Source organism: Oreochromis niloticus, linkage group LG10 (genome assembly GCF_001858045.2).
Source record: "Oreochromis niloticus isolate F11D_XX linkage group LG10, O_niloticus_UMD_NMBU, whole genome shotgun sequence".
NCBI lineage: Eukaryota > Metazoa > Chordata > Actinopteri > Cichliformes > Cichlidae > Oreochromis > Oreochromis niloticus.
In genome coordinates, this window is record NC_031975.2 from 13177247 (window position 1) to 13203586 (window position 26340).

Below are 26340 nucleotides of genomic sequence, written 5' to 3' on the forward strand. Positions count from 1 at the left end.
TCTTTTTTAAAGGAACCAATCGTTTCCTGGCATTTTATTTCAAATGTTTCCTGCTCGGAGAAAAGTGTTTCGGAAGTATTCACGTCAGAGTCATTTCATCACGAGGCAAGTACTGTGGAAAGAAGCGCAAAAACTTCAACAAAGTCGTTATTGTCAATGTTTTCGCACGCACAGAATATGGACTAGCCTGTGGGTGGACACCTTTATTGTAACCGAGTTTAGAGCACAAATACCGTGCGTAATTACGCATGTGTCGGCTTTTTGACTTCAGTGTTTACGAAGTGAGTGTCATGTTTATGAAAGCCGTAGCGTTATTTGTTTGCAGGGAGGTTGGCTGGCTACGGGCAGAGTTAGGCGAATACCCCCTCCTCTCCTCTCCTCTCCTCTCCCTCCCTCCCTCTCCCTCTCTTCAGCTGCCGCGATATTTTCCAGCTCTGGAGCCTCAACCGCAAAGCTCGATCGATTCGCATTGATTGTCCCTGACGAGCTGCTCCACTTTCTAGCCAATGTCAGCCAGTCTGCGATCGGGAAGGAGAGAAATGAAGGAAAATCTCTGCCGCCCTGGCGGTGTCATTTCCACACACTTGGGTTGGCCGCCTGCCAGCAGACAGGACAGTCGAAAAAGGCGGACTGGACTCTGGAGCTGAGGGAAAGGAAGAGCAACCGGGGATGAGACTGATTTATGTCAGCGTCATTTCTGCACAACCTCTGTGCTCCAAATAAACACAACTGGTGAACTGAGGTTAACCCCGTTTATTCTCAGCTACCCCGAATCCTTCGTGATAACAGAGATCACTCTTTAAATCAGACAATTAAGCCCACGTGTCTCTGCTGTTTGGGCAAAAAGCAAATAATAATTGTTATAATGTCGGAATACTACTATCATAACCAATACCGAGTATCTGAAGACAGGATAAACACAGCCAGTAATCAGTCGCGTAGATTGGTGCTGTCAGCTGTGTTTATTTATTTTTGACACAGCTCTCTCTCCACAGTTGTCCTGAAATCACACCAAACCCTCGCTCTCGTTTTGTTGTTGCCTCGGCTGAAGTGCGCGCACCGCCGAAAAGTCCAGGTCGGTTTTTCCGCGAAGCTCCAAAAATCTATGAAATGTGTTTGCATGTTCCTCTCCGCAAGCGGGGATGTAGAGGTGGGATTGCAAGGACCGAGAAAGCTCTGGGAACCCACGCGTTCAGCCTCTGAGAAAGTACGCTTTTCCGAAATAACTGACGGTGAATATTTTTTTTTTCTTTTCACATTTACCATTAACAGAGAGGCACTCTGTAGGATTGTGTTCTCGGAGAAGAAGCTTTTTTTCCTCCCCCTGCCCTCTTCTTTTTTTTTGTCACCATTCTGCACGGCAGGCTGAGAGACGGACCGCTCGGACTGTGGGAGCCCTCCCCTCTGCTCGGATCTGCTTTGGTAGGTGCGAATAAAATGGGCCCGTGTTTGCAAATATGCAGATACATAGAAAAGGAGGGAGGAGGGGTTGGATGGAGGGGGGAATCACACTTTGTTGAAGTGTGCTGAAAGTTGGGATGTCATCTTTGTATAGGATCAAGTTATAGCAGGGTGAACCTGGGAGCTTCTGTGTGACTGCAGAGCATATGCTGGTACCGCAGATAGGCTGTGCTCAAACAGAGTCCGGGAAGAAGCCAGTTATTTGGATCTGTTTAGTGATTAAATGATGAAGGGGGAAAAAGCTGATGAGTTTAATGTGATAGGTTGAAGGAGATGTTTTACAAGCTTCTCCCAGAAGCCAGTGTCAATAGGATTCGTCATTTGTCTTTATTTAACAAGTCGCCCTCAGCGCCGATACGGATCGCCACACCACCGGAGCAAAAAGTCCGCTGGTTTATTGTGAATCAGCTGTTAATGATGCGCGCCAAACTTGACGCTTACACTTAATGAAAGAAATGCCTGGAGTCAGGTCACGCTTATATTTGACATCAGACTGTCTGTTTATAACCGAAACTTTTATTCAGCAGTCATCCCAAACCATTAACCGCAAAACGAATATCACAGTTTCTCACTGAGACCTGAAGAGACTATTGTTTCTTTTTTAAACATATATTATTCTTATATCTCTTAACCCCCCCCCCCCCCCTCCCTTCTTCTCCGGGCATCATTAGAAAGTTCCCCGGCAGCGTTTCTCGAGCTACCTGCAGATTTTACAGTCAACCCCCCCTCCTCCTCTCTTCCTCACCGCCTGCAATCCGCCACCGATGATATCGCAGCTCCAAGTCCTCCATATGCTGGCGAATAATTTGAAGTCACAGTGTGCGCGGCGTGGTTGTTTTTCTCCTCTAACTTTTGTGTGCATTGCCTAATTAGGGAGAATAGAAACGCAGCAGGTTGTGGACAATGGATGAAGCCTTGAGTCTAATTATTGTCACCAGGCTTTTCTAACTCCCTCTGCCTTTTTGTGCGTGTGCGCCCGTGTGCGCGCGTCAGTCGATAGGAGGTAGGAGAAATAGAGTGTGTAGCTCACCGTGGACAAATAAAGAGTCCGCAGACAGCGCGTCTGAAAGGGGAGGTAAGGGAGGGAGGGAGTGCATTTGCGTCGCGCATCGCTTGAACGCATTAAGCAGTCTCTCTGGAGGTCTGGAGGTGTAGTCAGCTGCTCCGGAGTTCGTGGGGGGACCAAATGATTCATAACCATGCAGGAAATCACACAATATCCCCCCACCTCTGTCAAAAAGCTCACCGCGATTACCTGACACGTGCGCAAGCAGTGACGTCAGTGACGGAAACTTACCTGGGAGTTAGCCCACTTCAGAGCCCGTGATTTACACACGGACGTGTGCCCCTGAATGTGTCACACAGCTTCGTTTTGTCATCTTTTTGTGATTTTTTTTTTCCAGGTTAGTTGTTTTTTTTACTTCAGTTTTTAAATGTGTAAATCAGGAATGATCACTGGATGACGCAAAGTGCCGTAGAGATTCACACCTGGATAATTTCACGGCGCAGCTCCAGAAATAGCGGAAAAGAGAGACGCACACTGGCCCTAAATGCTCTCTTCCTTTCCCCCATCACCTATTGATCCAACTGGTCAATGACTGAACCAGCCAACCATTCATCCATCAGTCAGCTGGCTGTCAATGTTTTGTGGGCCGGCTTTCATTTATATACACGGATCTCTTGGTATCCTCTCGCAACAGCTGGTGTGTAATCGGAGAAGAAAAATCAGTTTAAAATTGTGTCTTTGAGGTGACAAGCCAGTCAGGTTTTAAGCTGTAACAAGCTGAGAGCAGCATCTGAATGTTAAATGAGCTGTTTATGTTCATACAGCAGTGCTGACAACTAGTCTTCCCTTTTTTATGGCGCTGTTAAAGTGCTACTTCATTCACAAATGATTTTCAAGTCTGAAAGTTGTCTTTTTTTGAGGCTCCAAAAAACCCTGAAAAACTCCACTTGGTTTGTGTGCACCAGATTTTTGCTGATCAGTCATACACCTGACATCATGTGGGCTTTTGAATGGTTCTTACAACGCTTTGACACAGTGTTATGACCAGCTTTGCCTCAGGTAAGATTGGATTGTACTGACCATGTGTGGCCTAGAAGAAAAAAAAAGTTTGACATTTCCAGAAATGTACTTGTTTGCTTTCTTGCCAAGAGTTATGGGAAGACTGATATCATTCACACACACACACACACACACACACACACACACACACTCCTAAATATGAAGCTACCTCTAGCAAAAAGTCATTATTTTGCCACTTACTGGTGAGAAGGAACCTGTGTTATTGATCCTTATTATTTCTTGGCTAGAAAATCATCCTGGTAGATAACATCCACTTTTTTTTTGGAAAGAAGTAATGTTTTAAGTCGTCAGCTTAAGGTGCAAGTAGGTCACTTTTTGAACCTTTGGACTAAGTTGCCCACTGTTTCCAGTCATTATGCTAAGCTAATAATTTCCTTGCCCTAGGTTCATAATTACCCAACCATGAGGGATATTTTTAGCTTTTTCTCAGCAAGAAATACAGTTGATCTGGAACATGTTTAGTCTGACTGTGAATCTAAGGTCACTGATACTGAGCTGTGAATTTAATGAAGATTGTTAGATCAGGAATATCTGGATTAAGAAAAAAATCATCTTTACATGACGCCCTGTGTGACAGTGCACAACAGCTTCTCTATGTATCACACTGTCATGTTTATTACAGTATGAAAGTATAGAGTTCAAATCAGTGGACTGGATCGGCTGCTGATGACGAAGCGTGCACATAGCTCTAATTAATGTCCAGATTTTTACCGTCTTTTCTGATTAAACAGCAACCTTTATAATCACATTAAGCGCCCCGTGTCGTACCTTTACAGGCTAGTAAATATTTTGTCAGCTGCACTAAATGATTTACCGACCACTGAAACCAAAATTTATTCTACACTCATGTATCCTTCCCCAGTTGTGCAAGAAGAGCTTAAAAAGGCGATTCGGTTTTGACTATAACAGTGAGGGTGTACCAAAACCAGCTCAAAAACACACTGATGTACAGTGACGCTTGTCCTGTTGAAGTCTGAATGTATTTAAACAAAGGCCACCAATTATTTTTGTGGATGGTTTAAATGCAAGTTCTCAGGATAAACGTGTGCTCTGAAATCTCACGCAGACCTCACCGGTTAAGCTGAAAGGGGCGACACAGGTAGTTGTCGGACCTTATTGATCATTTTTGTTCACACCTTTATCTGTAAGTCCTGTGCAGCGTGTTGCATGAAGATAAATTAACAAAAAAAAGAGAAAGAGAGTGACTCGAGAAGATGACAAGCCACATTTTACTCTTCTTTTTTATTCTGAAGGAGCTGGAAAGGAGGAATCTGGCTCATGCTGGCGTTAATATGTTACTATCAGTTACAGTTTAGGGGTCAAGCCAAGTCACAGAAACTTGTGATGTAAAGTTTTAATTCATTCCCCCTTAAAGACAACATTTGACCTTAGTATATGTCAATAAATCTGTGGTTTGATGTTCATTAGAGGAGGTTATCCCTACTAAGCTGTATAGGCAGAGATCAGCTTTACTAACTTCTGATGCACACCCGGTCATGTTGTTCTAAAAACAGGCTTGAAACGTGCCAGAAACTTGTTAGATCAGAAAAGAAAAACAGGGGTTATTCCTACTAGCCGTCCATAATGTAAATCACAGCAACAGGCCAATAAAATCACAGGAAGTTGAGCAGTATCATAGTTACTCAGTAGAAGATGCAGCTGTGGCTCAGCAGACAGTTCACATGAGGACATAAACCTTTTCTGTAAATGATGCGGTGAGGGGATCTGAAGAGCCATGACGCTGGAAGTGGAGGAGGATGATTAGCCAAAGACTATATGCCATGCTCAGGGTTTATGGTGATGGAAAGAGTGTGACTGATAGGGCAGTGAGATGGAAGGCAGATGTGTACACATATAGACACACACATACACACGCACACACATATACACACACACACAGTAGAGGAGAATGAGGGTGAGTCTTTAGATAGGTGCCCTTGCTGTCATTTCTTAGATAATGTGGTTGACCAAAGTAATAAATGTGCCTTGGTGGGCAACACACATCCTTTAAACATGTGAAATATAAATCTACATACATGTGTTTGTCATTCCGGGTTGGTTTCCTTAGCGTCATTGATTTTTTTCTCTTTTTTTTTTGCCATTGCACGCCATCATATCCGAAAATTAGTTGAATAATTGATTCCTGTGTTGCAAATCTTAGGACAGCTGTTGTCCATTATAATAATTTAACTCATATTTTACTGATTATTCTTCCATAGACATACCAAAAGTTTGCATCACCCAGAGCTAGAATTGTGGTTTTAACCATGCTTCATCGAGGGAGACGATTTAGCTCAAAGCCACACTTGTCAAAGTGATGTTTGAGCTAGAGTACGAAAAGAACTTATGCTTACCTACGAATCCCTCTTATTAAATATCATTAGCTGTTTCCTGAAAGGCGGCTCTGTAGTGTAGTTGTCTACACATTCACATAAAACGTAAAAGATCCATGGAGGAGACACAAATCCCTTGGAGGTTGAATCGGGAAGGGCGTCCGCCATAAAAAATCTGGCAAATCAAATACGTAGAGCGACACCTTGTGACAAAGGAGGAGCTGAAAGTAGCTTATTGAGACTCTAGTATCAACATACTGTATGTGGGTGTTGGGGGATAGGGGTGCTAAACAAAGCAAGTCAGAAGTACTTATGAAAGGTATCGTGGTATATCTAATACGACTGAGCTCCTGTTTGAAACAGCCAATGTGTTATCTGAAAGACTTCCCTTTTCTTAAATAAACAACACACTAATGGTTTCATCGACAGGCCAGTTACTGGAGCTGGTGTTCTGGTTGGGTTGCATCACGAGTGATCAGAAGCCATTTTCATGCGTAATGATTTTCAGCTTGAGGACTCATTTATTCCAGCAATTGAAAATGAGCCAGTTCATTAATTATGTGGGATACTCAAGTCGTTTAGCATATTTACTGTATTTAGAGCACTGTTGAAACAGATCAGCCCCGATTAACCAGGAAACTCTTCAGTTTTACAATAAGCTGTTCATATTTAATTCGGGATCATGCGTTTAGATTCTCGCTGAAGAGTCACAACTGACCTCTATCATAACTCTTCAGTGCCAGTATTTCATGAAAGCCACAAACCTCCCATGCACTACTCTGATGAGTTCACGTGCTGTTCGCACACAGCTGAGCAGAGATAGCGGGGGTGAGGGGATGCTTCTGGGAAACTGGACCCCGGTCAGTGCTGTAGTGGGAGAAACTGAAACTATGGGGCTGAGGGGCTGCGGCGCTGGCTCTGGTTCGCTGGCGCCACATCCCCTGAGCTGGTGAGAATGTGGGGGCTGTGCTCTTGCCTTTGAAGCTTTACCTCCCACTAATTCTGGCCTTCCAGTTTCCACACACTGCACAGACACCCCCCCCCAATCCTCTTCCCCTCCCTTTCCCTTTGTTTCCCTTATAAGGACTTGCCCGGCCATTTCCTCAGCTTTTCTGTGGGAGGTGGTGTGCTTGTTTGTGAACACGGACAGGTCAGGAGAACAGCGGCGTAGTTTTTTTTCTCTTTTCATAGCAGTCACAGGAGTCTTGCACTAAAAGCTTCTAGATGCATGTGTACTCATCCACTTTGCAGTCTGCTGCGAGTGACCCTCCTCATATCTCTTACCTGCCCGTTTGATAATAACACTTTGCCAAATTTTATTGCTCCACACGTTTGGTCTTTAACAACAAAAAAACCAAAAAAATGAAGGGATGCTCCGATGAAAAGGACGGTCATGACAGAAGCCTGGATTTCTGTCTTATTTTTATCAGCAGAAACACCTGATATTGAGCTGCGTGAGAAAGTCTAATAACACAGATATTTATTTTCTCCCATATTTTGTACCAAATTGCTGTAACTGTCAATAAATCCAGTCTTTTCTTAAATGACTAAACTGCGCTTGGGTCAATACATGCTATTTGACTTTCACTGCCAGGTTGGTCTTTAAATGCACCTGTACTTACATAACAAAGGTAATGATTAATTCTGGAAAGACAACCTTCACCTAAAAGTATAAAATAATTTATAAAATAATTGAGATCAACAAGTCGACTTTGAATATAGTTCACCTGAGCACCGTTCCACTGTAGGCAATGATGACAACATGATGATGCTGAGTATATTTTCATATATTTTCAAAGGTCTTCAGAGTATTTAAGGTGAGAATGAAAAAACAAGAAGGTATAATGAACCTTTGAGTTGCAATTTGTGTTGTTTACCAAAGAAATTTCTGTTCTTAGCACAAGTTAATTGGACAATAATGAGATAACAATAAGATTTGGCTCCCTACCTTGTAATTTCTTTTTGTCGCTAACCAATCAGAGAATCTCCAGGGGAGCTGGTGTTTCTTCACCAGCCCAAAACTGCGAGGTTTGATTTTTGTAGTTTGTTAAGAAAAGAATCAGAATTAAAGCTGATTTACTGAGACGAAATTTTGGTCCCTCTCGATGGGTGTTTTCTTTCTTTTTTTTCTGCCTCAACTGAAAATGAGTTGGCTCTTGTTATCCGAGTTTTAATCCCTGCAGGTATTCATTTATTTATATATTATTAGAAGTGTTATTTATTGTCTCATAAGCTAATTACTATGTATCAAAGCAGCAGAATTATTAGAAGACTAACAAAAATAGTTCACATTTCAATACTTAATTCAATTATTTGCACAATATTACACTATACAACATTAATAAAATATTTTTTCCTGTTAAATTTTGTGAATTTTTATCATGTTTTGCGAGGCCTGGAACAGGATGTTGGGTTTGTTAATTTACTAATTTATTGATCTTCAGCTGATCTCGTGTGAACCTGATATCTTTAATGTAACAATAAAATTTTTTAATACAAGCACAAATGATTAAATATAAAATTGTAACGTGAAAAGAGCAGAAGAATCTAAAAGCGTTCACGAGTAAGCCACTCAAATCTGTTGCTCTCCTTGAGGAGCTTTATGCTGAGTTTCATCTCATTACTCTGCTGTGTGGCCTACAGTGTCGCCGTTTTGGTTTCTGTTAACATCATTTCGTCCACACAAGGAAGCTGGGTTTTTTTGTCTTTTAAAGCAGAAACTCTCTGTGCACTCTCAGTGCAGTACTGAGAAACACACTTAGCTTCTAGCTGGTGAGCAGTGCAGCATCTTGGGTTTGAAGAGATGCAAATGGTGCAGACAAAAGGAAAAGCGCGCTGATTGAGCGCAGAGTAAACTTCATCAAGTGGTCAGAAGCACGATCAAATGAACTCCAGTCTTACAGTGAAAAAGAAACTTGATATGAAATGAAGTGTAAGGTGCTGTTATGTCAATATTGTTTCCCTCCCAATATACTGGTTCTTTGTACTTTTGAGTTGATTTGTGTTTCGGAGAAGTGATCATCAATGCATAATGTACACATTTCTCTTCCTGTCTAAAGTTTCCAGATGGCTCATGGAAGAGCGTGGATGAGGGCTGAGCTGTAGTGGGGACAGAGGGCTTCGAGGCCTGCCTGTCGTCGCCTGGCTGACTGCTCCATCGAGGTGAGGTACCGCTCTCACTGGGGCACAGAACGGACCGAGGAAAGGTCCCTCCTTACTCACCCCTGCCCCCTTTCCACCCTCACCCCCAACCCAGGCACATACGCTCTGGACCATGTCTAGCGGGCTATCGGAGGGTGGCCAGACAGAGGACCTGGAGCGGAGTAGCTGCAAACAGGACTCTCCTGTTATAGAGCGCCGAAACCGCAGTGGCATCATCAGTGAGCCCCTCAGTAAGAGCCTTAAGAACTCCCGCACCCTCTCCCAGTATACAGCGGTCTCCTCTGCCACCACCAATGGACACACAGACAATAGTGAGACTAAGAGCCACCCGGCCAAGCCTCAGCCCACCCCGCAGCCCCAACCCACTGTCTCTGCACTGACAGCAGCCAAGTTGGACCGAACCCTAGAACAGGTTCTGGAAGGACAGAATGGCCTGCTGCACTTTGCCCAGGCAGCAGCACTGTTAAAGCGAGCCGGTATGGAGCACATGCTCCTGCCTGGGGGAATGGGAGTGGGAGTTGGCGGTGGAGACGCAGGCTCGGGGGCTAGCGATTTGGAGGGTACGTCTGTCACGGATGCCGTAGGTGGTCCTGTTGACTTCCCATATGGAGTAGGGGGTGGCTTCCCCTTCAACCCGGGGCTTTTCATCATGACGCCGGCTGGAGTGTTTCTGGCGGACAGCGCGCTGCACATGGCCGGCCTGGCCGAGTACCCAGTGCAGAGCGAGCTGGCCTCTGCTATCAACTCCGGTAAAAAGAAGCGAAAACGTTGTGGGATGTGCCCACCTTGCCGACGGCGGATTAATTGTGAGCAGTGCAGCAGCTGCCGGAATCGAAAAACGGGCCACCAGATCTGCAAGTTTCGCAAATGTGAGGAACTGAAGAAGAAGCCCTCTGCTGCTCTGGAGGTAAGACAGTGTTTGTTATGATGTGCCATTGCTTTAGGGGGCCATTCTGATGCAAAAGGTCTGATGCAAAAGGTCACTAAAAAGCTATTTGGATGCATTTACCATTCATTATCTGTAAAGGTAAAGAAATATGAGCCACACAGTTGTAATTATTGGTTTTAAGATTTGTAGCTGGGAAGTTAGCAGCGAAAATCCCAAAACCTCTGTAAAAGTTGCCACAAAGGCTTTTAAATTTTACAAACAAATCTGAGAATCACACTGGAAGGCACAAATGAGATTCATACCTGAATGTCCTTGCCCTTTAATGTGGATAGTACAGGGAGGCTTTTTGGTGGGGTGATGGCTCCACAAGCAGGAAAATGACAGGTGGTGAAGAGTGCGGTGGGTAAGTTCATGCCATGGGGTCTCTTTAATCTGTTCACCATAACTAACAAGCGCTGTGTCCACATTTGTTTTACTGGAAGACTGATTCACCGGCTAAAAAACAAGCATGTCATTTTAAAATGATGCTACTTAATGCAGTTCCCTTTACTAGAGCACTTTGGATTTGATCCCATATAAAACTGCCTTGTGTGTTCCTCTGTTTAACTGCCAGGAAATGCAAATAAAATGGTGTGTGGAGGCAGAGTGGAAGTAATTGTGAATATGTGTACAGTATCCATGTAAGCATACATGTGTGGGCATTTTTGTGTATGTGTACACATGTAACAAGGTCCATCTGGCTACAGAGCTGTCATCTGGAGCACCAGGTGTCAGCGTGGCACATGCACCCCCACCTAACCCCCATCTCCTCCCCCGGCAGCCTTCGCCGCCACTGTCCTTCTCTCCTGTGACACTCCTGTTCATCTAAATGGCACTCTGAACTTCCTGTCTGTTTCCGCCGTCACACTCAGCGGCCTAACTAACTCTGGCTGCGGTGACAGAATGACCAAGCATGGAATCCATCTCAGCAGATGTTCCATCTCAAAGGAAATAAACTTTTGCGATCAATGCCTAATAGTGTCGCTTTGCCGTTACATAATGAATTGACAGATATGTAACCCTGTGAACCAGCGGAGAGGCCGCTGGTGTAATTGACACAAACTGGATCTATGATTCCAACTGCTAATAGCTTTACCACTTTCGCTTTGCTTTCTGATGTTGATTGAGGGTGACAGCTTGGCCTCATCCTAGCAGGCTAAAGGTGTTCAGTCTCCATGTTCTGACTTTGACCATCCACGGTCAAACTTGATAGCATGTTCACTGGACACTTTGAGTAATGCAGACATTTTTTAGCTTGTGTGTACACTTTAATGTGACGTTAGAAAGGGATTAGCTTAGTTTAGCTTGATTAATGGAGGTTAATGTAGCTCTTTAGCCCTTTAAGATTATGTCTTGCTAAGCAACCAACATTATAATATATAAAATGGTAAATAGCCTGTATTTGTATAGCGCTTTCCTAGTCCAAAGCGCTTTACACGTCCAGTCATCCACCCATTCACACACTGGTGATGGCAAGCTACATTGTAGCCACAGCCACCCTGGGGCGCACTGACAGAGGCGAGGCTGCCAGACACTGGCGCCACCGGGCCCTCTGACCACCACCAGTAGGCAACGGGTGAAGTGTCTTGCCCAAGGACACAACGACCGAGACTGTCCGAGCCGGGGCTCGAACCGGCAACCTTCCGATTACAAGGCGAACTCCCAACTCTTGAGCCACGATCGCCCAAGTAATATATAAAAAAATATATATAAAAAAGTGCATAGAACAAAATTCTGTTAACATCATCTTTACATTGTACTACATTCATAAACTGTGCTTTAGTATTCTTTAAAAATTTCTTTACTGACAAATAATTTAAAGTCTTGCACTACATTCATTGTTCCTATATGATGGATGTGAATTAAACTTTTGCATACAGTGCATTTATTACCACTTTGAAATAATTGCACGAAGGGATAATGTAGCTTTTGTCCAGTATCTTGATCATTTTCTGGAAACAGTCGTTACTCACCGTGTTTAGTGGACACACAGCTTTGGCCAAAGATATTTGGTGATTTCAGTGCATCTCCGTGAGCTGGATACGTTGACACATCGTTGCGGTTTCACAGACATCTGAGCTGATGCTGGACGATTTATGTTAGCAGCAACAATACGTTGTTTTTCTTGGCTTTAATTATATGCATTAAACGCTGCAGTTTGTGGTGGCTTCTCAGGCGCTTCAATAAGTTTGTTGTGTGTCTTTATGGGGCAGACACACAGCGCTCTGTGCATGTGATTTCTTCCTAGTTAACTTCACTTCTGCTAAAGCCAAAAGTATTTCCAGAAAACGGCCTGCTGGACGTTTGAGGTTTTGAGGTTGTTTATCTGTTTTCGTACACTGTTACGCGTCCAGACTAGTCCAGGTAACTTCAAGCGACGTGGTGCAGGGAACATCTGTGATTGGCACGTGTTGAGTGCTGATAATATTGCTCGGTCATGCTCATTGAATGGTGGGAAGCCAAAACTGTGATCAAGATTAGAATTGAATTGATTGTGTGGCCCTAATTTTGTCTGTCTAAAGCAAAGGATGAACTCAGGAATCTTTTTCTTATTCATTCTTCCCCCTTAAGTCTGCACAGAGACTTACTACTACTACTCATTTCCTATTTTAGAGCATCACAGTCAGTAATGCTGTCTCTGTCCAATGATCTCAGTCTTTCCCAACCCTAACCACGTGCTTTTTATTATAGCCATGATATAGAAATACCTAAAAAAAAGAAAAAAGATCAGAGTCCATGCATAACAAGGCGGAAACCTCCCAAAATCCTATCCATTGCAATGTTTGTCAGCATGTCAGACTGAAAAAGGGCTTCTACTGTATGTGTAATTTGAAAGAATAGTGACTCAGCATTGATTTGATCTTATTTTTCCTTAGAGGACTAACTGATTCTGTCAGAGTGGAGATTGTGTCTGGTTTGACTGACTTGGAGCTGTAATTTGTACTTTGACAGCATCCTTGGCAATAGTTTTTATGCAGCATGTAAATAAATGTAAAAAAGGAAATAACTGGCAACATTAAAAAGTTTACATAAATGCTAATGGAGTAAAAACCTTTTACAAACACGCCATAACTTATTACTGGCCCTTCCGTGAGCTGAAAGTGTGAAACTAACCTGGTCAGACACGACCATTGTTAGGGGAAAACAGCCAGATGTTCCCTGATGCTGAAAATCAGACTGATCTGTATGAATATTATCAGTTTGCTTTTGCCTCTCGCATTGTTCAGATTCAAATTGATGAGAAGATCCATTTGTCTTTGTCGATGATTCACTGAAAATGGTGAAATGTGTCAGCTTGCTATGTAGGTGGTGCGGCTCAATGTCTCTTAGAGAAAAGGATTTAATTTTAATTTATGATTTGCAATTGATGTTGTCATGGCAGTTAGCCTAACACCAGTTGTTCACACCACGGATGCCAAACCCGGGGGGATTGGAATAATCACGGTAGTTGACGGTAATACGGGTCATCGTGTTGTCTGGAAGGGCGCAGCCTGCTGATGTTCCTAGTGACCACCTCATATGAAAGAAACACCAGCATAAACCTGTCAAAGCTTTAAGTAGAATCGCAGCCTGATTACTGACTTTAGTAATTACTTGCAACTAATTTATTTAATAACCCTGTCAAACTGTTTCCTCTTTTTTTTCTGACCAGATATGGGAAGGCTAATCTTTTATTGCCGCTTAATTAAATGTGAAAAATAATACAGCAATACAAGAATAATGAATATTGTCAGCGTCTCCTATTACATCATCTCATGATAGCATCTGCAGAGCAGCGTAGTTGACCAGAGCAAGCCGTGTGCTTTCAAAGTCAAGCATTGCCTGACCTAATCCATTAGTAGCCGGAGTAAACATGAAATGTTGTCACTTTTCACTTCACTGAATATGCCACAATAAAGTTGGCCGGTACATCAGATATTAAAGAGAACAACAAGTGCTTTGTTGTTGTGCAACAGATGAAGTCTGACTTCTGTTGAACAATGCTGCAGTGCCACCTTGGATGTATGAGTATTCCTGCAGATCCACTGATGCAGCGAGGCTACATTTGGGGAAAGGTGGGAAAGGTTCATGTTAAGGTGACTGGCAGTCTACCCACACGAGAAACAAACTCACATTTTTTTGAGGTAATCCCTCTGATGCTGCTTTATAAACCTAGTGGTCTTATTAATTCAAAGAGGTCCGCGAGCTGTTATGCCTTTGCCCTGAATGTTATTTGATATCTTTTCCCTTGGAGCAGAGCTCTGCCAGTACTACAAAAGTTTCATTTTTGTCTGTCTTTGTTCTTAAGTCTGCAGATCTTGTTTAGCAGGTGATGAGATCACAGATTAAAGCCCGAACTGCACTGTCAGAGTGTGATGTCATCAGTACATCACACTCAGAGACTGAGATTCACAAGGGGGGAATCATGTCAGAAGAAAGAGCAGAGACTCAGCGTAATTCACTAATGTCTGTATCGACTTGATGCTGTGAAAATGTGTTTCACGCAGAATTTATTTATTTTTTAAACACGGGCTTTAGAAGAGAACTTTCTACTTTCCGTTAATGCATATTCAGGGCAACTTGGGAAGCACCTGCGCCAGAACAGAAGATCCTCCTGGCTTTCACAGTCCACAGTGAGCTGCAGTGAGGCTCAGCTGTAGCTCAGACAGCCCCTAAGTGTCACATTTCCTTCCAATCAAAGATAGTGCAGCACATCCCCGTCTGCTGTGGCTTTAATACTCGGCGCACAGTTTCTAAAGGAGCATTATGTCTTATTTAACACGTTGCGCGGTCAGTTTATCAGATGGTTTTGACTGTTTTTTCGGCTCGTCTATGTGTGCGCGCAGCTGCAGCTAGAAAAGACTGGCAGAAATATCCTGGCTTCGCTTCCCTGAATTTGCATTGAAAGGTTTTTCTTCTCGTGTTTGTACCGAGCCTATGAGCGTATACACGTCGGTACACAAGTGCAGTCCAGCAGCAGTGTGCTTATTTTAAGGGTGTTGACGGTTTCCATTGAAAGCTCATGGCAGCTCAAAGAGGAGCGTAAAATTGGCAAGTGAGGGGGAGTCAGTATGCTGAGGCCTTTGCCACCTCATAGCTCACTGGCTGAAGGTGTCTGGATTTATTCTGGGAATGTTACATTTGATAGAAATAAGTGGGAAGGCAGTTCCTTTCTGCGCTATGTCTGAATACCCTCAAGTGATGTAAGTCTCAGCGATGCTGTTTGGCATAAAAAAAGTAAAAGGAAAGCCGGGGTTAGGTACCTTGTTTTTACTTGAATGTCATCGTGTGCTCGGGACGTATTGTACTGGAGTGTCGGGACTACATAAAAGATAAGACCAGCTGGGTTTTTTTGTCTTTGTCTACTCATAGAAGAGCGTGTTCTGTTATGAAATTCAGTGGTTGTGTGCTTCAGATGCAGCTAACACCTAAACATACAAGTGTTTTCCATTGGGAGCCACTTTGGCAGTATCAGACGCTGATATGGGAGCAGCATATTCCCTCATGGTCTTTCCTGGCTCCCAGACACTGTACATCAGGCAGTCAGGACAGCAGCGACTCACACAAAGTGACAGGCATGCAGACTGACACAGAGACACATGGACGTGTGGGCAAGTTGCTGGGCGGGCAGAGGGACAAGTTAGAGTGGACAGTCAAGGGAGAGGTAGGTACAACGAGAGAGACGAGGTTTTCAGGCAGCCAAGGTGTCGTACTCACTGCTGCTATAAGCGAAAAGGACCCATGAGGCCCCGGGGGGGCCAAAAAAAATCTTGAATTTCACAGAATATCCCAGTTACTGCAACTTTAGGCCACATTTATTTTCCCTGAACTGCAGCATTCTCTTTCACTTTAACTTCACAATACAACTACCCGACTGACTAATGGGCAATAACCCGACCAACAGGCTGGCTTCTTTCATACTTAAAAAAAAGGTCTGATTGCCATGGAGGCTGTATTTTAACATTTTATTAAGTCAATCTATAATAGTGCTTCTGCTGTAGCATTTCCCACTGAGTATTCTTTTAATATAAGATATAAAAAGTAGAACAGATTTAATCAATGCAGCATAGTATTGTGTGCATTCAGTGCTATAATCAGTCTAAAAAAAAAAACAATAGAGATGTCTGAGCTAGAGAGGACTGACGTCTAAATTGATGGTTTTGCAATCAGATCTCTATAAATATTGTCGAAATTGTACACATCGCATACAGAAAAAAATCGGACACTTTATAACTTGATGTTGGTCTAATATTTTTTAACTCGCGATGAATGATCAGTACGTCTGTGGTTATAGTCGGCTGTAAATGTAAATTATGCATGGCTGATATTTCTGAAGGGCCCGTAGTAATAGTAGTAATGTCGCCTTGGTTATACCAATGTCCGGCTCAAAAATTTAAATACAGTAGTTTTAAATATTTTTAAAATAAATGCTGGCTGGTTAAAACTATTTTAAGACATATATGTTATACACAACAACACAACAAAATCTTCAGGTATCATTGTTTAGAAACACTGTTGAACAGCTACGATATGTAGAGGCCTCTAAAAATCTTTCAGTTTGAACCCAGCTTTAAGATAGATGTCCATGTGTCTTTTGATCTGGGATTAATGGCCGTGGGTCTGAAGGGTTAAAGTTAAGATGATAAAGTGATACGTGAGATGATGAGTAGAAAAGTGATCTGCAACTATTTTGCAACAAAAGGCAATTTAACCACGGTACTTTGGACCGGGTGACATTTACATATCATTTTCAACAAACCACAGGTGTGAACTGCATGAAACGATTCACGCACAAGATTAAGATATAAGTCGTGGTATCTGCAAATCTCTCCTGCGCCACCTCATGAGCTGCTCGGCTTACTACGAGACATGATTGTTTTGGAGGATGCCCCAAGCAGCATACATTCAGTTGGCATACATTACAACTATTTGAAGTTTCCCCCCAGACGGTGTGCTTTAGTAGTTGCACATCTGTTAAAGTGAGATATCTGTAAAACACAACCTTTAGGGTAACATCTTTACCAAAATGAAGACGGGACAGGAGACAGTCAGTTTGCGGGAGTCCCCTGGGCTTTTTTACATACTTGTAGGGTCCAACCATGAGAGTGGTGCACATTTTCGTATGTAGCACAAACCTGAGAAAGTATTTGATAAATTAGTCTACCCCAGACGTGGAGGCAGGATGGATGAGGATCTAATAACAAATATGACACTGTGTAGTTACAGAGCAAACAGCTGTTAGCTACAGTTAAATTGCAATCCTCAGTTAAGGTTTGATGTGTTTACTGAACTCTAGTAAAGTGTTTTTGTAGGCATGGCTAATAAAACAAAATTAACTATTAAAATGACAGGATAACAGTTTAACTGAAGTTAGCAACTCCATATTCCATGTCTGAAGAAGAAAATTAATACAATTAATAAGTAACTGAGATGATAATCGGCAGACAAATCAATGAAGACAACAATTGATTATGTCAGTGCATGTGTATGGTTTAATAATAAATAATAAATTCAAGGTCTTTGGGTTAATAGATCAGATTGTGTTTGTGTTATTACTCCGCTCCTGGCTGCAAGATGTGTTTAGTGGTCAAGTAAGAGGAATCGTATCAAATGTATTTACAATCAATCACAATCGACTCTTGGAAGAGAGCGCTTGCTTAGGAAAATGCATCATCCCCTCAGCCAGACAAACAGTGAATCTTTATGCCAGCTGGAGGTCATTCGCGGTTTTTGACTCAGTTGTTTTAAAGGTTCTTTTCTTTTCTGGTCGTTGTGAGCTACAGACGCTGCAACATCCCACATGTGCAATTGTGTGCAGAGATGCTTTGTGTTTCATTCCTTTTTTTGTGGGTGTCTATAAGAAAGTAGTGAAAACTGTTGATGATAAAGCAATGAAAACAATAGCCAGAACATTCAGCGATGCCCTGGGGCCAAAACATGATTTCATGATAGGTTAAACTGGTTTCCGGGGATCAGTAACACATAACAATAAGCAGCGTAACCTGAGCTCGCTTAAAAAAAACATTAATTTCATTTGACTTTTGTGATATAGTCCACACCGGTAAGACAAATGTGCATGCATTGTTTGAAAAAACACATCCATCGATTTGTAGTGATTGGCCACTTCACACCCACAGATCCCATCTGTTTGAACCTGTGCAATCAGTGTTGGTGAAAAAAGGGGTCTATTCCTGAAACGCTGCCATTTTTCCATTGATTGCACATGTTTAATAATGAGGAAAAACGGCGTTTACAGTTCGGTCGAGGGATGTGTTGTTTTTCCCTCCACACACATTACGTCATGGTCAGTCTAGCCCCTACCAGATTTTTGACATCTGCGACAGTGCCAGATGTTGCTGTGTCCTCTGTCTGTCTTCTTAACAGCTGAGTACCACCACAGAAAGGTCATCACGGAGATGGATGAGAGGCTAGCACACTTTAACACACGGATCATCAAATCATCTTAGATGTACATTGGCTGTTAACCTCTGGGTTTGAGGATTGTATTAATATTCATTTGAGCCAAAAAGGATTTCCTGACAGGATCAACTGAAAGCTGTAGGGAAAATTTAAGCTATACTTAATTCAAGCCTGCATCCGTAAACATGAGAAGTTGAGACGTTGAGAGGCAGGCGCGAGCTACGAGCAGCGCTGTGATATTCTGTCAGATTATTCCTGTTTGAGTCAACATCACAAATAAAGCACAGTGTGGGTTATATTTGGCTGAGACCACCAGAATAATTACCTTGTTTGAATTCTTTTTACCCAAGCAAAAGTGTTTTATTTTTGTCAGCGGGAGTTAACTTTCAAAATGAAAGTACACGAAACCTGTGGAGCACGAACCCTGCTGTCATTCAGTTTCATGTCCAGATATGAACAATAGCAGTCAAAAGAACACTGTACTGCTGATTCAAGGGTAGAGGAATGGTTTAAGTGGGCCTGAAAAGTAATTAGAGCTGGCATTGTTTCTGGTTTCAAACAACCTTCTTGAACTAATGGGCCATTTGCTGCCGAGCTGCCTTTGTTGAAAAACTTATAATTTCACTGCAGCTGTGAAAAAGAGCTGCACAACAGTTTACTGAAAAAAAATAAATAAAAAATCAAGTCTGATTATGTTCAGGTTACAAATAATTTTTTCATTTGAATTTCATTAGAATCGAAAAAAAAATTGTTCTGAGGGGAACTATAAATATGAGGCTGGTACACACCTTTAGTGCATCTTTTGTTTACTTTTCCGTGCCATCACAAGCACATGTGTTTTTGTGTTTGCACTCGCAGTATGCATGATTCCTTATGAAACCTTCTGCTGTTGAGTACTGATGGAGAAGTGGAAATGAATCCAGCGTTTATGAGAATTTTAGTTCAACAGTCTCGCTGTTTGGTGCGATTTCGGGGGTGTATTGTGAGTGTCGGTTAACGTGCCGCTGTGTGTGGAGGTGTGTGACTGTACTTGAATACATATTGGTTCGGTGCGAGAGTGTGTGTGGGTGCATAAATGTTTCCCGAGCTCCTCCTGCCTCGCTCCAGGCAGAGCCGGCCTAAAGGAAGAATCCGTGCTGCAGAATCGAGTTGCACTTTACAGGACGCCAGCCGTGCTGCGGCTCCAGGGACCCGAGCTGCTCTCTATCTCCCGACTGGCAGGCTGCTGCTGAGCCCTGCAGCTGCATGCATGTGTGCCACTCCTGCTCAGTTCAATCAGGCACACAGATAACCACAGCGAGCGAGAGAGAGTGAAGGGGTGGGGGAGACGGGAAACGGCACCATCATTGATGATGGTGTGGGAGAGCAACGCGTGTGGTGGCTAAATAATAAATGTGGCATATTGGGTTTTGTGTGAAGCCAGGACTGAAGCCTTTTCCTGTGGTGCTGCCGAGGATAAAGATGTGAAGATTTCAGACCTAGTCATCTAGGGGTGGGGGATAGAAGTGTTGGACGACTGATTAGCTGCTAAACTTAATTTACATTAATCATTCCAGTCGATTGTCAATTGGAAATACTTCACCTTCATCTCGAGTTTTTTGTCCTCGTCTCTTGTATGACTGGTGTGAGATTGCTAATTGAATCTCAACAAGTTGTCACACTATGGCCTCTGGTAGCAAACAGTTTTTCTTCATGCATTAAGCAATCACTGTTTCATTAACTAATCACTGGTTGGTGCCCAAAAATGAGGCAGAGGAACTCTCTGTTAACTGGAGGGAAACATTAGACACGCCTCGATTTTCAAGTTTCGAAAAATGTTCAGCAGATAAGTGGTGGATTTGACATTATCTTTGCAACGCCAAATAGAATGTGCTGCTTTTCATTAACAACTACACCCGCATCTTCTCTCTGCTCCTCTCCTCTCCCATCCCCTTCCCCCCTTTTTCCTCCCTCTTTGTCTTCTGTTTCTCCAAGAAGGTGATGCTTCCTACAGGAGCGGCGTTCCGGTGGTTCCAGTAGGACTCCTCCTCCTCCTCCGCTCCCTACCCAAAGCTCTGCCATGAAGTGCAATGCCAACTCCTGGATTGTCTCCAGAACAGACACTGGCTAATAAACAAGCTAGCAACAAATAAAATTATAGAAAAAAAAAAACAACAAAAAACAAAAAAACTAAACTAATAAAAGCAGAAAAAAAGAGGAAAAAAAATCAGCCGGATAATGGATGCACCTACTTATTCCTTGAACCAAAAATGAAAACGTAAAGAAAAGCATCTATGGCAACTTTCATTCCCTTTTCTATGTTTCCATTTTGGTACCTTTTGTCCTTATCCCAGCAGGTTTTTTCTGTCGCTTAAACATGGAACTGCTCATTGCCAGAAACAGAAATGACGGACTGAGTGTGGACAATCAACTAATTTCTGTGTTTGGTGTTAATGTTGTTCATGTGTGGAAAGATAAAGTACTTGTGTAGAGAATGTAAATTTACAGCTATATTTTAAAAACTAGTGGCTAATGGTAAACATTATTGTAATTCTTCACCATTATGTTACTCAAAGCCCTCGTCTTCTTTATGATTTCATTTTACTTTCCAGAAAGATTTAAGTGGTTGTCCTTTGACAGTCAAGAAAATGTTTCAAATTGTGGTGCTGTCCATTTTGGATTGTAATGAAACTTTTAAAAAAAAGAAAAAAAAAAGTCATGTTAATGGGCAGATCACCTGAGATTCTTCGCTGGCTTGAAGATGTTGTTCGCCAGAGCCGTCACTACTGTAATCTCCTCAATCAGCCCTCCTCTGCATTTCCAAACTGTTCCTTTAGTGAAACTGGCAGCCTTGTTACTGTGGCCCTACTGAGCATGTGCCAATACTGCTCAGGGCAAAAGCACTAAGAGACAGCACTTGCTCTGAGTCTACCCTACTGAAAGCACTGGGACAAGCATTTTTTTTAAATTTATTTGTTTATTTGTCATATTTTCATGATTTAGTTATGTTGCTGGGTAGCTACAGCTTTTAAAAATAACCAATCTTTGTATTTGTTTAGAAAATTGGACTGGTTTTGTGAATAAAAAGGAATGCATGTATTCGTGTCAAAATTTACAAATCTGATGTTTGTCTACTTGTCTATTTGCATGTTGTTTTTTTTAACAGCTGATTTTAAAAAATGGTTGGACTGACAAAATAAATATTAAGCATACATTTTCCACAAATTAGAAGGAAAAAAAAGTTTCCTTTTCTTTTACAATTGGACGCTGCAGCATAATTTTGACTCAAACACAGCTCATTAAAGTAAATCAGGTGGTGGTATGAATCGCTAAGATGTTCTTGGGTTGACTGAGATCTCTTTTTTACTGCCTATGTAATACACTATATGGACAAAAGTACTGGGCAATCTACACATGAACCCTACAGGAGCGGCTAGGCCGTGAAGGCGCATGCCATGAAGCTCCTGGCACACAGTGTTTGTGCTGATGTTAAACCCAGAAGAGCTTTGGAGCTCTGAAGTTATTGAACCAGCAGATCATTGGTGACTTTTACCCACTTTACTTCTTACACTTTATACTTTTTATATCAATATTTTTGCCCATATAGTGTATCTGCCTACAGTGGAACAATGGACCCTTGCTATGCTAAAATGTAACCAAAATGATTTAAATGATGTTTGAATAAGATCTTTTTGTTTGCAGTTTTTCTTCAAATTGCATGAGACCTCTTGAAGCTCCATGTAAATGTTTTTTTTTTAAAATTCTATGAGGATTTTTCTTTCTCAACAAGATCTTTGTGACATTTGCCCAACTTCTTGACATTTAGAACCAGAAAACACAAACAGAAGTTTTGAAAATTGATGATATTTGCGGATGGATGATTGCAAGCTCTGTGTCCAGACCTATTTAGGCTGTGGTGCTTAACGCTGATAGTATCATGTGTACACAGAGTTTAAAAGTTTGGATCTCAACACTTCCATGTAGTTCACTGTGTACTCTGCATACATGCAGTATGTGAATTTAAACACACTAGTGTCATCTTAAATTGAATGCAGCAAGTTGTTCACTTTATGGGAATTGTTGCGCTAGCATTTTACTATAATACATAACTCACTGTCTGTTTGCTTGTCTCCCAACTCCTTTATACACAGTTGGAGTTGAGCAACCGAAATTGGCACACAGGTACATCTAATGCTCGTGAAGGTTCTTATCTATATCAATTCAATTCAATTCAATTTTATTTATATAGCGCCAAATCACAACAGAAGTCGCCTCAAGGCGCTTTATCAGATATTATGATGTCATCACATTGCCTAGCAACCACCTACCAATAGGCAAAATTGACCCATTTGTAGCATTTATGCACCTGTAACACCATACAAAACCAACATATGGTTTTAATTTCTCTTCAGTAACATCCATCCACAAAACCTTTATTATGAAGGGTATATTATGATCACATGTTGCCTAGCAATAACCTGTCGCATGGACATAGACTAGTTTATTGAAAATTTACAAGTTGTCAAATATGTGTGTGTGTTTTGAATTTTGATCAGGTAAGGCTAAAAGCGGTATCCAGAGACTGTCTGTCTCCAATGCACAGCTATCTACTAATTAATGTTAAATAACAATCCAATAAAATCCAAGCAGACTCTCCAAAACTGGAGCACAGATTTCTTGGATGGGCTGTACCTCACAGTGAGCCATATTATTTGGCAGATAATTCCTTTAAAACTCCAAAAGTCACCAACACCACAAACCCGTCTGAGAGGTCTGGTTCTGTGACTCAAATTCGTGAAGTAGAAGCCCAGTGGAAAGCTCCCTGTGTCAACACCCGTCCCTCAGCCAACGTGGTCTAACTTTTAGGATAAAATAAGATGTATACAGCTTACAGAGAATTTGTTTTATATCAGGCTGTGAAGATGGTGAACACAAAAATCTACGGGGATTGACTTGCTTTTTGAGTAAGCCTCAAGTGGCCATTCCAGGAACTGCAAGATTATGAAGCTTCCACGTTGGCTTTCCTTTCCAGCCCCAGAGGCTGGCTCTTGGTGTGAACACACTTATGCACTAAAGATAGCGAGAATAACGATGGAAGCATGCGAGACTCTGAGACTCATCTACGGATAAGAGAAGGCAGAGCTGATCACATTGGTCTTAGTGTAATTACTGAGTTGATTTCCATTCCCTGCTATGCAATGATTCTGTGATTAATTTACTTTTACAGCTTCATACTCACTATCTGTTATCCAGGTGGGGAAGTAGATACAGACAGCCAAAGTGCGGAGTGTTTTTAATTAGCAAATATCCATGGTGGAAGGCCCAGTATGGTGGGCTTGTGTACGAGCTTGTGATCAGCTTGGTGAGCAGAGACTTGGAGAGCATAGCTATATTCCCAGCTTCCCCCCCGGTGACAGTGCTGGGCTAGTGCCATCGCCATGGCGATGGGGGGAGTGTGTGTGTATGTGTGTGTGTGTGTGTCTGGGGGTGGTGGCTGAGGCCTTTCATTATTAATGTGCACCGCGGCGTCCTTACCTCCTCTGAGCCCGCACAGCTCACTGCCTGACCTGCCATCCAAGGGAGAGGGAGTGGGGAGGGGGGACTGAGAAGGCAGAGATAAAGAAAGAGAAGTGAGCCAGAGAGAAAGAAAGAGACAGCACGACTTGTGTACAGGGTGCAAGCATCTGAGTGTAACGTAGAAACTGGATTTTACATTTAGCAGATTTCAGATTAACATCTTTTCACCGTGAGTGCTGAGGTTCTGGGTGTGGTTGCAGGTGACAGTGGCTCCTGCCTGCTGAGTTGTAGCAGCCCAAGGGCTGGGGTGAGAGGGTCATGTGGTGGAGGTTGCGGTTGTCTCCATACAGAGGGGTGTACGGCTGGTGAGCAGGCCTGTCACATTGGGAAAATCCTGGAATCTTATCACCGCCTCACAGACACTGAGCCGCACTGATCTACTCACCCTTGTTGCCAGCAGACATGCCCTTCCCCCATCCAAATGCCCCTGCACAGGCTGGCCCCTTCTCAGCTCAGTCGCCACCTTCTTCGAACGGGGGAGATAGCAGCGACTGATGCAGTCCAATTGTTGACGAGGGGAGGAATGTTGCTTGTAAAATGTGACTAACAGGAAGAAAAACACAAGCTCCTCAAGTAAGTACAAGGCACAACCCTGGTTTTAGTAATTGACCGAATGTAAGTCAAGTCACGGTAAAAAGCAGAATGAGGTACAAGAGGCTATTTAAAGAGACATATGTCCTTAAAGTTGTTTTTTAAGCATAATCTCACCAAACAACATTGTTGTTTTAGAGCTGTGGTGTAAAAAAACAACATTAGCCTTTATAAAAAATAGTCAATATGATGCCCCATTAATTGGACTATTTCTATATTCTCTTAATGTAATGTAGGGGGACTGTAAACGGTTTTAATAAAGCGATTCTAACTATCTTAGGCTATTTATCTGTTTCGGCGTATTGCAGGAACGTGGATGAAAAATTGGTCTCATTAGGGTAGACCATTTCTTTGTCTCACTGCATGCTCTGCAGAACAGTTACAGCAGCAACAAAGGTCATTTATGATACAGCTGTGTTAGAACTTGTATCTCCAACCTTACAAAATATTCAGCGACTTTTTACGTATTAATATTAAATTTGTTCACTGGAAAAAACGATCCCAGTGTTAGATGCTCCCAAAACATTTGTTTCCCCTTACTCCAACTGTTGATTGCTATTGAAAAAAATTGAATTAAATTCAGATGTAATTATATAGTGCCAGGTCACAACAACAACGACACTCCCTCAAGACCCTTTTTAATTGTAAAGGTAAAGAAAAAATAGTCTTCATAGAATTTTCTCTGTGATTCTTCTGCATAGGATATACAATTTAAAGACCGTGCACGCCTTTTTGTAAAATCCTCAAAAAAAGCTCCCCGCTGAGTCTTTTACTACACAACCATTTTTACTATAGTTATGAATAGCTTATATTAGTAAATAAACTAACTTACTAAGTTAAATCGATTCTTCACTTGTGTGAAAACAGGTACAATAATAAAAACCTTGTATAAAATACTACCTTTGCATTGATGCACCTGATTCAAGTAGAAAAACACAAGAAGTCTGATGAAGCTGATGTTTTTTTCTCCAGTGCTGCCTCATGAACTTAGTGATAATGCTAACGTATGTATGTGCTAATATATATCCTCAAGGAACAAATTCATGATGAAGGAAGCAACGCATGATTACAGTTTAATCTTGAAACCCTTGGTCATAGATCAGAGCAGACTACAGCTATAGTGAAATTAATCAAAGTGATATTATGTCAGCCAGCTGAAGCTCCAGTTGTTAAATGTGAGTCTGGATGTTTTCTAATTATCTGTCTCCACTGTCTTTTGCCCTATGATTATTTTTACTAGAGGTCTATTAAAGATATAACATACAGGCTTAATGGTAACACTCAAAGCTATGACAGGACTCATAAAGAAGCTATTTCAGGTATTTAGAAAACCAATTACATTGAAAGGGGAGCTAAGCTTTGTAGGAAAACCTGAAGAAATATAGCAGATGACACTTGTGTTGTAAGGCTCATCAACCACCATCCCATTTGAGCCGTTGCTCATATTTGTACTGAAGAAGAACAAAAACTGTCAACAAAAGAAGGAAAATCACAGTTAATACATTTTATACTTAGTTTTTTCCTTCATCATGCTTCTTTTAAAATAGATTATTATGTCCATGCCGTAGAACTACATAAGTATTAATCAAGTCACCAAAGACAATGAAGCAATAACACAGAAGAAACCTTCGTGAACCCCAAACAGTTTAGCAGCTTTCTGATATTTGGTGAAACCGAACTGCCTTAAAAGCGATTAGAAAGGGTTTTAAAGTTAGTCCCATTTTTTGCTTTTTACAGAAAGCTGATGTGATGAAATCAACGCTTTGTCACCAAGGGAGTGCAGCTGAATCAAACTTTCGCAAACTACCCGTATGTGTGAAATA

At 42.1% G+C, this 26340-nt stretch overlaps 1 protein-coding gene across 4 annotated transcripts; it reads left to right on the plus strand.

The window, feature by feature from the left end:
* The first annotated feature begins 1082 nt into the window (after positions 1–1082).
* Positions 1083–22036, plus strand: cxxc5a (CXXC finger protein 5a). Of its 4 annotated transcripts, XM_005472154.4 has the most exons (4): positions 1083–1422; positions 8940–9042; positions 9137–9949; positions 20345–22036. In XM_005472154.4, exons 3-4 carry the CDS (start codon positions 9155–9157, stop codon positions 20387–20389), a joined length of 840 nt encoding a protein of 279 aa, XP_005472211.1. In that variant the 5' UTR covers positions 1083–1422; positions 8940–9042; positions 9137–9154; the 3' UTR covers positions 20390–22036. The 4 variants fall into 4 exon arrangements, with proteins under 4 accessions (XP_005472211.1, XP_005472207.1, XP_005472212.1 ...); XM_005472150.4 differs by having other exon boundaries at positions 1084–1422; positions 8940–9949; XM_005472155.4 differs by having other exon boundaries at positions 1088–1422; positions 8940–9949; positions 20348–22036.
* The last annotated feature ends 4304 nt before the right edge of the window (positions 22037–26340 follow it).